This window comes from Trematomus bernacchii, unplaced genomic scaffold, assembly GCF_902827165.1.
Source record: "Trematomus bernacchii unplaced genomic scaffold, fTreBer1.1, whole genome shotgun sequence".
Lineage (NCBI taxonomy): Eukaryota > Metazoa > Chordata > Actinopteri > Perciformes > Nototheniidae > Trematomus > Trematomus bernacchii.
Window position 1 is genome coordinate 1,113,737 of NW_022987573.1, and position 13,101 is coordinate 1,126,837.

The window sequence follows — 13,101 nt, forward strand, 5'->3', positions numbered from 1 at the left end:
TTCAAACCAATCCAACCTTCACCTTGTTGACAGGGCCTGCCATTCAACTGCACAGCTCCTCTCTTTGCTATCCTTTGCATGGGTCACGGACTACCTCCTCCTAGCATGTGGAATTCCAAAATCTGTAAATCCAGTCAGTATGTCAATCAGCCTCCTCAATCCAATTAAGATCATTGGGATTTGGCCCTGCTACCCCTTTTGGACGACAGACAATCAATGCCAGACAATGGATTTGTCCGGACCCTCCCTGCGCACCTGTCCTCACTGCCACCGCACACTGGCTGTAAAGAACATCCAATTAAATATAGGGATCATGCTGACATTATTGAACTTTTCTCTTTACTGCCTGCACTCTTCACTTCACATCTACGTTTGACTCACTCCATGCAGCAGCTCACAGTGGCTTCACAGTTTTTTATGATTTTTTATTTATGATAGTGACACAAATCTTCTGCAAGAGACTTTTCATATTAAACATTTTTGGATCCTTTATTGTAAAACCATATCCTCCTCCTGCATTTTTTAGTAAGAACAAAGTGAATGGTAGATATTGATGCAGGAGTTCTAACTTCATAACAGGACTCATAATCCATTTATTTGATTGGAACTTTTTTAATTGAATCTCTTCATACAGTGTCTAAAACACAAGTCCAAACCAGGTTTGTTTCCCCGTATCATTAAGCAATAAAAGTGCAATAAACCTGTCCAAAGGCTTTTGCTAATAGGGCGTCATTAAGCGTTTTTGTCGTGGAAAACTCCTGCAAACAGACTTGAAAGTTGATTGGCTATTGGCAATTGGTCAGTCAGCTTACAGTAATTGCCTCCCTAAAGCCTAAACAGATGTAATAGGTCTGACCCCACTCAGAATGGGGTGGAGGAGAGCATGCAGGTTGTAGTTGTAAGTAATTTAGTTACTCTACATGAATGTGTTTTTCTTCTCTCTATTTCATTTACTCGTGTCACTTTGCACCGAGTCGGCCTGCTGTTTTCTGTAATCTGTACGGCTTTGCAGACACAACTGCAATATTAAACTCAGTGAGACAAGATTGCAAAGAAATAACAATTGTATTTTGAAATTCTTTAAGAAGCTGTGTAACAAGTCAACAGAGCTATTCCGTTAGTGTCTTTTCCTAAGAAGGGTCCACTGCCAGAAGACAATTTGTTAATGAGCTGCGCCTCTCACCTGTAGCTCATCTCTTTACTGTCTCCCTTTCTGCCTCCCTCTTGCTGTTGTTCTTCCCGACACTGCCGGGGGTGGGGAAAAGGAGATGGGGAGTTGAGCATTTGTGTGTGTTCTCAGTAAGTGGGAGTGGGGAGTGTCGGGCGCGGTAGTTTAACATTCCAGGAATCCGTCCACGGTCGAGCCTCATGGTTGTGTGATTCTGTCCGTTGTGCAGAGGAGGGCAATGAATGGCTAACGCTCTGCATAACTCTGGACACATTCCCCAAAACACTGCCCACACTTGCGCATACTCGCATACGCACACACACACAATCCACAATAACCTGCAACACATTACTCTATGATTTATATGCACTTTGAGAAAAAGAGGTGCACTCACAGTACCAGCTAATGGTGATGTTAATGTAGCAGAAAAAGCTTCTGTGTGAATAGTTATAGCGAGCTAAAGGCCCTGTGAGGAATTGGGAAATCTTCATCCACCCTGCCTTTACTTGTTGCCGGTAAACATCTTACATGGTCGATACAGTCGTCCTTTACCCTGCGCGTACAAAAAGTCTTTACTTGAGCTGCAAGATGGCTCCTCTCCAAAACAATCTCTCTCCACGCTACAGAGGATCCTCAAGCCCTCTCCATATATGCATTTTACTCGCACACACAGCACATGCACACTCTCTCAAGAAACACACACACACACACACACTGCCATCCTCTGCGCACGCATGTGGGTGGAAGGAGAAGGAGAGCAGAGGAGCGAAAGAAACAGTGAGAGAAAGAGAGAAGAGAAGCCCTAACCCTTTCCCCTCGGCTGGTGGAAAGTGAAACTTCAGAGTTTTTCTTCCTCCCCCTCTCCACAGTGTTTGATAGTGTAGCACTGGCAGCCTCTGTGTGCCCCCCTGCCCACTCTCTCCCGTTGTGTTCTGGTGGCCAGCTGCTAGCAGAGTTGCAGTTGTACGTGAGTGGGTGGGTGAGACTCGTTTCCTGTGCTCCTCAGGGCTCCGCTCCAACAACTACTGCAGCACGCTCCGGCCAGGGGCCATGGGGGCCACTATTCATAACAAACAGGGGGCTGGCTCCTCTCCTCCTCCTACTCTTCCTCTTCTTCCTACTCATCTTCCACCATCACCACCACCACCACCACTACCGCCGTCATCATCAACTCACTACCCACCCACTCCACCCACGCCACTGCACCCCTCTGAGCCTCGGCCCCTGGAGGCCCCCGGGCAGCGGGCCGGGGCACCCCCGCTGCACTCAGAAGGGTCGGACATGGAAGTGGAGGAGGCCCCCAAGGGCCCGGAGCCCTACACACTGCCTGAGGTAAGCCCACAGATCCTGGCTTAGCTCCAGGTCAGAGGTCGCTCTCTGGGTATGACTCCTCCACTCAGACAGGTTTCAAAGAGTGGAGAAGAGCATCCAGGGAGCGGCTTCACCCTTTTTCTACAAACACACCGAGGGGGGTTGAGATGACAGATAAAAGAAAGTGACTCGAAACATGGTGGAGGGGTGGGGTTGTGGGGCGTTATTAGGAGAAGTAGGGTTAATGGGGTTGTTTTTCATGATTGAAAAACATATAAATTACGCAGCATCTCTCAACCCCTCTCTGTGCGGAATCTGGCAACATTCAGACTGTTTTCTTTTGTTTGTCTTTCTTTTCTGTGTGCTTTGTTTGCCTTTTTTCTTCCTCATTCTGTACTCTTGTCTCCCTTTTAGTTTTTTCATATAATCTTTTTTAATATAGCCAGACCCAAATCCACCTTCAAGCCAAGAGTCTTTGCTCGGTATTAGCGATAGTTTATAGTGGTTACATGAGAGATGACACATCTGGTCACAATGGCAGCGTGTGCTAAGAGATGGCAGATAACGGGCGAGGTAGTGAGATGAGACTGACTAGAATCAATACAAGTAGACAATGAGAGGTTTGCTCTCGCAGCCCAGGAAATTGTTTGTTCTGTTCTGTGTGTGTGTGTGTGTGTGTGTGTGTGTGTGTGTGTGTGTGTGTGTGTGTGTGTGTGTGTGTGTGTGTGTGTGTGTGTGTGTGTGTGTGGGTGTGTGTGTGTGTGTGTGTGTGTGTGTGTGTGTGTGTGTGTGTGTGTGTGTGTGTGTGTGTGTGTGTGTGTGTGTGTGTGTGTGTGTGTGTGTGTGTGTGTGTGTGTGTGTGTGTGTGTGTGTGTGTGTGTGTGTGTGTGTGTGTGTGTGTGTGTGTGTGTGTGTGTGTGTGTGTGTGTGTGTGTGTGTGTGTGTGTGTGTGTGTGTGTGTGTGTGTGTGAGGCAGTGTGTGTGTGTGTGTGAGGCAGTGTGGGCGTGTGTGAGTGAGGCAGTATGAGCATGTGTGGATTTGAGTTTTGTGCCAGTGTGTGCGTGTTTGTGTGCGGGTGAGTGTTTTAGGAGCAGCATTTGATTTCAGTGGACCTGCCTCCCAACAAGCCTCCCTATCTTGGTGGACAAGCCATCTGTTTGCACAGTGCATGGTGTTCTGTTCTTAGAGAGGAGGAGGAGGAGGAGGAGGAGGAGGAGGAGGAGGAGGAGGAGGCGGCGGCGGCGTGTAGGGGATGAGGATATGGGTGGGGGCTAGTTCTGAAATTAAGTTTTTGTCTTCACCTGCCACTGTGGTCAGGTCACTGAACATTTCTATTTGCCACTCATTTATTTGTCTGCCACTTTTAAAAATCTATGTAGAACGCTTAACAATTGACAATGCTAAAATGTCTTAAAAAATGCCATAAATTAAATCATAGCATTGTATTCCATTCAAGTCATAATAAAGTATGTCTTAAAAAAGTTGTAGGTATAGTAAGGTATGTAATAAAAAGTCCTAGTTGTGTATGCCATAAAAACGTTATATATAAAGTCATAGTTTAGTACTGTTCATCATAAAAAATCATTGAAAAATCTAAGTATAGTAGTTTATGTGAACATTTATGTACAGACAATTTCCTAGTATATAAATCATTAACAATACCATAGTATAGTTTATCGTAAAAAAATTCTAAAAATATCATAAATAAATATCATAGCATATTATGCCATACAATATAATAAAACAAACTGGAGAGAGTTCATCACAAACAATGTCCATGTATAGTATATCATATGTAATATCTTACGAAACAGTTATTATTATTTTGTCATAAAAAGTCATACTATACTATGTTTTGGGGGGGGGGGGGAGAAATGGCACGAGCGTGAAGAAGATTGAGGAAGGATAGAGTTCAGATGGGGTGTACATGAGAAAAGGGAGAGGTCTTTAGGGCGCCTTACTGTATCAGGCAGATATTATTATTAATACAGTAGATCAAACTTACTGCTCGTTCTGTGTCTCATAGGAAGCCATCCAGGATCTGTCAGCTCTTTGCAAGATTGTGTTTGCTTGCTAATCTCTAACAATGTATCCGTGTCTTTAAATCACTCTGATCTATGTATGTGTTTCTCTTCTTTTCTTTACTGTTTTCATGTCTTTGTTATTGTGTTTCTCACAGACTAAAGATTGTCTTCGCAGACTGTCTCACCTGCCTGCCTCCTGCATGCCCAGACAACAATCCATACAGAACTTATTAATGTGTGTGTGTGTGTGTGTGTGACATAACAAGATCTGTTGTGCTTACAGGAGGGTGTTGAAGACAAAGAAGACATGACACAGTTCAGCACAGGTATAGTTTAGGCTTTACATTTAAAGCATATCACACATTAAGATAACTTAAGAGAGAGTTTGCACCTTTTATCTATTGCTCTCACTTCCACTCTTTCCTTCTCGCTATCTCAGCCTTGGAAGGTGACCAGTCTCCGGTGGAGAGGGATCAGATGGGCGGTGAGAGCTGTGCTGGGCGGTTGACTGTTCCTGCATCAGTAACCGTGGCTGGCAGAGGGGCTAAAGGGCTGACGGTGCTGGGCGGAGAGGCTGGGTCAGGGAAAATGGTCCTGCCAGAGCCCGGTGCCTGGCCCTCTCAGGGGTTCGCCTGCTCCCTGTGCAAACGGCTGTTGAGCAGCCTGGAGCATCTGAGGGAACACGAGTACCGCCACACCCTGTCTCTGATGGCCTTGTCTCTGGACTGGCCAAACATGCAGGGTCCGCACCACCAACCTACTCAGCTCCGTCACCATCCACAATCCCAGCCTCTTCACTTCTTCCAGTCTCTCTACCGCCCCACAGTGGCCGAGCCCACGTCGGCCCGCTACCTTTGCTCCCAGTGCCCCGCAAGCTTCACCCTCAAATCAAACGCAGACAGACACGAGAAGACCATCCACTTCAAGAAGAAGCTGATGCAGTGTTTGTACTGTATGAAACACTTCAGAGACCGCACCGACCTGCACAGGCATCTGTCCTCCGTGCACTCCAAAGAAAGAGGGCACACCTGCCCCGCCTGTGCCAAGGCTTTTAGCACCCAGAAAAACCTGGCGACACATGTTAAAGTGTGCTGCCAGATGGGGTCAATGCCAGGAGCTCTGCTGGGAGGCAGCACTGGGATGGAGATGACTCAGGGTGGGGTTATAGATTCCCTGTGGAGGTTTTCTCATGAGAGGAAAGTTGACAATCATGATCTCAGTATCAATGTGGAAAATTGAGGCAGACTTTGTGCACTCATTTATACCCATCAGTTAGCAGCGTATCGTCACGTGTTTACGTTCACGCCAAGATGCTCTGTGGCGCAATTGCACTAAGAAAGAAAACGTGAACACATCATCTTAGGGACACCTTTTTTAAATTGTGTTTCTTTTGTTAAATATTGTTTATATATGTCAATACTTTTTTAACTAGAATTCAGAGCTTACGTCAACAATGGACAATTGCTATGCAAAGCTGAGCTGTTTAATGAACTGACAGTTTCTTAGTTATCTTTGGGTTTTTGAAAGGTTTCAGTTTGCACTGATTGGACAAAAACAGGTGAATAACTTTTGGTTGCGTTGCCGAGTGGGTCGAGGGGGGTGGGGTCTTTCCGTCTCACCAACCTAAAGCACTTGTCTGGCTCTCTGTCGCCAGTCACCAGTCTGACTAAACTCTTCTCTCCTTTTTAGGCAGAGAGATCTTTATCTGTGTGTCCACCCCTGCACTATGGGCACAAAGACACTCAGGCTGTACTTTGGCTCACAACCCACACAACCACACCACCTGCAGGAACTTTGTACAATTGCAGCATGAGAGCAGAATAAAGACACAAATTAGATTATGTCCAAGGCCAGTGATAGCTCAAAAATGGCTTAAAACGAAATGGATGGTGGTTACTTTTCTTCAAACTGAAACTCAAAGAAAAAATCACGAAGTAATTGTATCACCATCCCCACTGGACACGTAGAGTCTCGTCTTCAGTTATCCCTCTGACATGATTAGCTTCAGTCATTGCTGTCAGATAGGTGCAGATGGAGGGGATGTGCCCAACGAGACAAAGCGTGCTAAAACAATAAAGCAGTAGCAGCTCAGATGGGGGTTGGGCGGTGTCATTTTCTCTCTCTCTGTCCTTCTCCTCCGTCCCATATCTGTAAGTCCTCTGTTGGCCAGAGCTGGACAGTAATTGGTCCTTCATGGCTCTGTCCCCTCTTGACCCCTGACCTCTTCATCTGAAGAGGAAGTAGGGTCAGAGGGGCAGATGCCCCTTAAACCAGATGAGCGTCGTGATGCCACTGCTGCGGACAGATAATGGTTTGGTTGTGAGACAAGTGGCTTAAACGCAGGAGAGGAATATACTGTGGATGGTGAAGACAGTAACGCAGAGGGTGTTATAGAGCTGCAGGATATTGGAATCAGCATGAACACTGGCTTCAAAATCATCGCTAATGTAAATTCACACCAATTTCTGCCAAAATGTTCTCAGCAGGCCTGTAACTATAAACCAATATATTTCCCTGATACCAAATGATAACGCTCTTTTGTGAGTATCCAAATGGAAGACATCCACCTGTGTGTCCTTCTAATAGTCTACAGTCGCTCCACTGTCATTTCTGTGGGCTCAGTAAAGGAAGAACAGGTGGGGAATATGCTGTTGTGTAAACATACACACCAAGTACTCCCAAATGCCAAATCCTTTCTGATACGACACCCCAGGTAGGGTGTCCTAGCCAGCAGACACCGACTGGCAGGCTCAGAGAAGTCAGGAACTGATCAGGAACTCTGCAGAGACAGCCAGTCAGAAGAAATGGCAAATACTGTAAAGGCTGTTGTGTGGCTCGTTCTGTAAATGTGTTGTAAATACTGAAAGGTATTTTACTCCAGATTATACTTTATTTTCCTTGGAAAAAAAACACATTTTGTACAGAGATAGGACATTTTTAATAATCCTGCTTGTAGTTTTGATGCTGTAATTAAACTGTGATGCAAAATGAAATGAAAACCTCTCCGTAGTTCTTTATCTTTTATCCGTGCCGTGCATATCATTCACACAATCATAAATATTCCTTTCTTTTCATTTTAACTCACCGCTCAGCAGAATATTTTCTGAATAAGATGTCCGTATCAGTTGTGCATTTGATGTGTGCTTGCATGTTTTTGTGCTGTTGAGTGTTTAATCAGGGCAGAAGTCGATTTGCAGATTGAGGTAATTATATTGTATCACTTTAAGCCTAAAACCCTAAACTGCGTGTGTGACCCCACCTTTCTGTACAGTAGTTATGTTGTGTTGTGCGTGAGTAGCCCGACGTCCAGTCCTGATCTCTCATGGTCATACACTGTATGCCTTGACTGCAAAGCTTTTCACACACACAATCTGCCCTTCACCTGGCTTAACCATTTGAGTCTAGACCTTAAGATGATTGGCTTTCCACACCTCTACACAAGATTGTGACAAGTTATTAACATTAGTTTTCTTTTCATTTCATTGCTAAAGCATCTCTTTGTGTGTGTGATTTTATTTCCTAGCCCCCAGGCCTCTTGTCATTGTCTGTGTTTGTCTTTCTGTCTGTGTATTGCTGTCCATAGCAGAGACCCTCTAGAGCAACTAAAGCAGACTGACTGTTGTGTGTCGTGTTTATAGTATCTCTTCGCCTTTATTGCTTTAGTATGGAGGAAGAGCTGTTGCCAGGGCAACTGTAGCTTTGACTGGGATTGGGGTGACCATGGGAATTGATGGTACATTTCTAGACCTTGGCGCTAATTAAATGTAATAACTGAAAAGTAACGTCTTGGTTTATTTAAAAGAGCTTCATTGAACACTAATCCTTTTTTGTATTCTTTTTTTCTCTCCCTCTTGCTGTCCTTACAGTGAATGACTTCACCGTGATCCGTAAAAAGTTCAAGTGCCCCTACTGCGGTTTCTCTGCTATGCACCAGTGCATCCTAAAAAGGCACATGCGCTCCCACACCGGCGAGAGGCCCTACCCTTGTGAAATCTGTGGCAAGAAGTTCACCAGGAGGGAGCACATGAAGCGGCACACACTGGTGAGTGCAGCTATCCGATCACCCGCAGGAGACAGGCAATCACACATACATTGGGTTTTTTATGGGGGTCTCTGGGCACACCTTAAAATATTGCAATATTACAATATACACACTTTTTGAAATATCCAAATCTTTCAATGGCATTTAAAGGAGCCATAACTGTCAGACAAATGTATGATAAACAACACAGGCTTAGTGTTTGAGGAAGGGTCGAGAGGTTTGACGACACCGCAGCAAAATCCACGCTCTGAGGGCAGCCCACTCGAGGGGGGGGGGGGGGGTTGGGCAGAATCACCTTCACCACACAGCTCACCTGTAGAGTCACAATATCTCTAACACTAGCTGGTGTCTATAACTTTGATCAACATAATATATTATGACTTTGTTCATGACATTTTAAACACGCTTTGCATTGACGTACTATACTAGTTTTTTCGACATGTATTACTTTTTCAAATTCTGGTCAGACTATCCTATGCCTTTTTTTCAAATGTTCAGCATACTATACTATGAGACTTTTTTTCACTTCCCATACCGGGAGTTGAACCCGGGCCACCTGGGTGAAAACCAGGAATCCTAACCGCTAGACCTTGTATATAGACTCGTATTGCACTATTCCACTTTTAAAAAAAACTATTTTTATTTTTTGCATTACTTTAATATAATATACTTAATATTGTTTGTAATACTGTCTGCTTATCTGTATTATTGTGTTGCATTGTTGGAGAAGCCTGTGACCTAAGATTTTCAACGACATAATTACTCTGTAGCTATGTTAGTTTGACAATAAAGAACCTTGAACCTTGTGGGACAATATTTCATCTATTTTCATTCATTTTAAAAACATACTATATATTTTTGTCAACATAATATATATATAACTGTGACTTTTATTGGCTTTTTTGGCTTTATTTTCACCATAATACTACTACTGTATACTAATATAATCCTATAGTTAATTTCTTTCACAATATTTAAGATACACGTACTATACAATGACTTTCTTTGACAAACGTTACTTTGCCAATTTTTATTTTGACACATACTGTACCATATCATTCTATAGCCTTTTGTTCATTATTTTAAACATAAACCAAGCCAAATAACAATAGCAGATTGCAAAGCCAGGGTAACACATTTTGTCAAAATATACTTTGTTCAGGATATGCAGGGCTGATCATGGAAGACGGTAGGCCTTTGTTTAACCCCTGGCCATAGTGTAAAATATTACATTAAAAAAACGTTTGTGTTTCCTTTCAACAGGTCCACAGTAAAGACAAGAAGTATGTGTGTAAAGTGTGCAGCCGAGTCTTCATGTCGGCAGCCAGCGTGGGAATCAAACACGGCTCTCGGCGTCACGGCGTCTGCGCAGACTGCTCTGGCCGAGGCATGGCCGCGCTGCTGGACCACAACGGGGAGGTGGGAGGAGACATCTCCCCCGAGGAGGAGCTGTATCCTGGGGACCGTTTCCACGATGACCAGGCAGAGTGTGACGGTGACGGAGACGGCGAGGAGGAGATGATGGTGGAAGGGGACGGAGAGATGATGGGAGAAGGGGAGGAGGAAGGAGGGAAGTGGAAAGACTCGGGGATGACCTCCGAGGCACACGGAGCACTGGACAATGAGAAGGAGGAGAGCGACTCCTCGGCACAGGAGGGGGAGCAGCAGAACGGGAGCGAGAGGGACTTCGCCTGGATCTCCTAGAATCTGCCAGGCTCCTGTCAGCGGCTCATCAACCAATCTCTGAAGATCTCTTGCGATCTCTCGGGTAGATTCCTCTGCTCTCTTTACCCATTCGTCCCACTGTGGGCAGGCCTTCCTTTGAATGGAAATGCTGTAGGGTGATGCGCGACAATGATCTAAAACCATTACGAGTAACACACACACACACAGACACACACACGCACACACACACACACACACACTTAGGCTATTCTCAACCTTGACTGCCATAGTAGAAGAAGAGAGGTCGAGAGATGGCTAAGGTGCAAGGCTTTTTCTGCTTACCTCCTTTACTTCTGATGCAGTGCTTTTGTGTTTCTTTTTCTTGAGGGTTCAGGCCAGAGTCCAGTAGTTGTCTACTCTGTCACAACAGGAATCAACGAGGACGCTGCCAAGGACATGGCCAATGCAACTTTGTATGTTTGCCATCACAATCACCATGGAAACCAAGGATCACTGACAGTGTATGGAAAAAGCCAGGAGGATGAGGGTGTCTTGGTGCCACCTGGACTGTAATGTTTGTGGGGAAAGTGTCTCTCTACAAGGGAAAGGGAGAGTCTAAATCTATTGCAAAAGCTACGTGTGTCGGAGCGGGCAGCTCGACGGCACATTGTTGATGCAGAGTCCTACTGCCACAGACTTGCACTTTAACGACAACTGACTCCTATCAAAGCCCTGAACCCGTGGTTTACATTTTTGATCTGATCTTTACCTAAACAACTCGGTGACCGCACCTACCTTTAAGGATATACTTTATGTCCTCTTGACTGTTATATAGAAATCACTGAATCTTTGTGCAGATTGCTGTTTATATTGCCTATGCCTTTTCGATGGGGTCCTTAATCTTTTCTTTACTTAAGTTAACCACGCGGATTTGACTAATGTACATACGTTTTTGGGGGGATTTTAAAAGGGGAGTGTGTGTGAGACGGCAAGAGACGGAGAGAGTGTATGTCAGAGTTTATACACAACGTGGAGATCTGTTTCTGCTTCCCTGGTTGAAGATTCAACAATGATCCACAGGACCTACACTATTAACTCTTTCTGTGTCTCTCACTGTCTCTGGTTCTCTCAGTGGAGGTTGTGATGATAGGACCTGAGAACCATGTCTTTCACACTGAAGGAGGAGCTGCCTTTGTTCCAAAACGTTTGGTATCTTTTCTTTTGTCCTGTCATGTAATATCAGAATATGCAGTCTCCCTCCATGGTTCAACTTTCTTTTGGTTATATATTTTCTTCGGTTTTGTTTAAAAGAAAAGGATCAAATTGTGCTTGAAATGTCTGAGTCTGATAATCTTAGAGAGTGTAATATTAACTTGTTTGTTTTAACAGCTATTTATTGAAAACCTGTTTGTGGATTTCCAATTCTTGAGAAGTCTCTTGAGAGATATAGAGCGAGAGAGAAGCAGGATATAGAAGAGCCAGTCTGATAGCTCTAAGCTCGCTCGCGCTTACTCTCTCTCTCTCTCTCTTCTCTCTCTATATCGATCTCTCTCTCTCTCTCTCTCTCTCTCTCTCTCTCTCTCTCTCTCTCTCTCTCTCTCTCTCTCTCTCTCTGGGGTGGATCAGGATGGGTGTTTGTATGCAAGAATGCTTGAGTGTCCCAAAAAAAGTCTATATTGATTTATAAGATTATTTCCATGTTTATCTGCGATGTTATGACAATTCAAGTGAGGCAGGTGACATGTCTTATTATTATGATTATCAGAACAATGGTTACTGTTGTTGATGTTACTATTATTAATTATTATTAAGTGCTGGATGCTAAGCTTTATTGTGTGTTCTTTTTTTGATATTTTATATCTTGTATAAGAAAAAAGCTTTTATACTTTGCCTTGTTGTGGACAGCAAGCCATAAGGCTTTTATCAACCTTTTATTGTGCCAGTTTACGCTTTTTCTGTCGTATTTGCTTTTTTTTACCAAGGGTAAAAACAACTTCACTGTCAAACTTCTCTTTTAGATATTGATTGAAACATATATTCAGCACACGCTTTTGCATCACTTATGTACACTAATTGATAAATATCAAACCAAAAACAATCTAGTACCTTGTATACATGAAGTGCTTTCGTTTTACAGTCTGTATGTGCAGGTGCTTTTTTGGATTTTATTGTTGTGGTTAACAGTTTTGTTGTTGGGTTGTTTTTATTTTTTGAACCTGTCACTATTTGTCACAGTTTGAAAAAGTGCACATGTTATGGTATTATTGTGAATATGAAGAAGGGCTGTGTGAAAGTACCAGCCAGCTTTTGAAGATCGCATCTGAAAACCAAGCTGATTATTTTGTAGTTTCTACTGTCTCACGCCTTGCATGACACACAATCACGTAGAAACGCAGCATGTAGACAATGCTTCCTCTCAGACAGTGTTTCGTTTACATGCTGTGTTTCTATCTGCCATACAGGCGTAAATCTTAACAATAAAAGGGAAAGTGAGCGCTGCAGTAGTAACTCTGGGAAACCTTTTGTCGCCTGTCTGCTACAGGTGCCATGGACTGCACTTCCCAACAACCCCCACTTAGAAACTCTAAGTACAATTTGATTTGTGATGCTTTCTTCACATCTGGCTACCGTCTATATTTTGTTTGTATAATTTATTGTGTTTTTATTTCGACCCATTTTGTAAAAGATTTGGGTAGAAAAAAAAAAAAGAAGAAAGACAATGGGGTAGGATTTTAATGAATGTCAATGGTGGGTGTGGAAGGAGCCCATGATCGGCGACAAATCTCTGTCCTGTGGTTCTGTTTAGCCACTGAGAGACATCTGGATGTATGTGTGACTCCCCTACCCTGCGCTCTTCTCACGACCTGTACTGTATGTCTTCTTCCTCATA

At 43.9% G+C, this 13,101-nt stretch overlaps 1 protein-coding gene across 8 annotated transcripts in view; it reads left to right on the forward strand.

The window, feature by feature from the left end:
* zbtb46 (zinc finger and BTB domain containing 46) overlaps positions 1–11,640 on the forward strand; it is a 55,402-nt gene extending 43,762 nt beyond the window's left edge. For 5 of the 8 annotated variants that reach the window (XM_034126523.1, XM_034126522.1, XM_034126519.1 and 2 more), the window contains 3 exons: positions 2,175–2,500; positions 4,788–4,830; positions 4,944–8,337. In XM_034126523.1, coding sequence (XP_033982414.1) covers positions 2,175–2,500; positions 4,788–4,830; positions 4,944–5,743 — 1,169 coding nt within the window. In that variant the 3' untranslated portion in view covers positions 5,744–8,337. Of the gene's footprint in view, positions 1–2,174; positions 2,501–4,787; positions 4,831–4,943; positions 8,338–8,370; positions 8,547–9,809 lie in introns of those variants that run through there. The other 3 variants (XM_034126520.1, XM_034126521.1, XM_034126526.1) reach the window with 2 other exon arrangements.
* Positions 11,641–13,101: the final 1,461 nt, after the last annotated feature.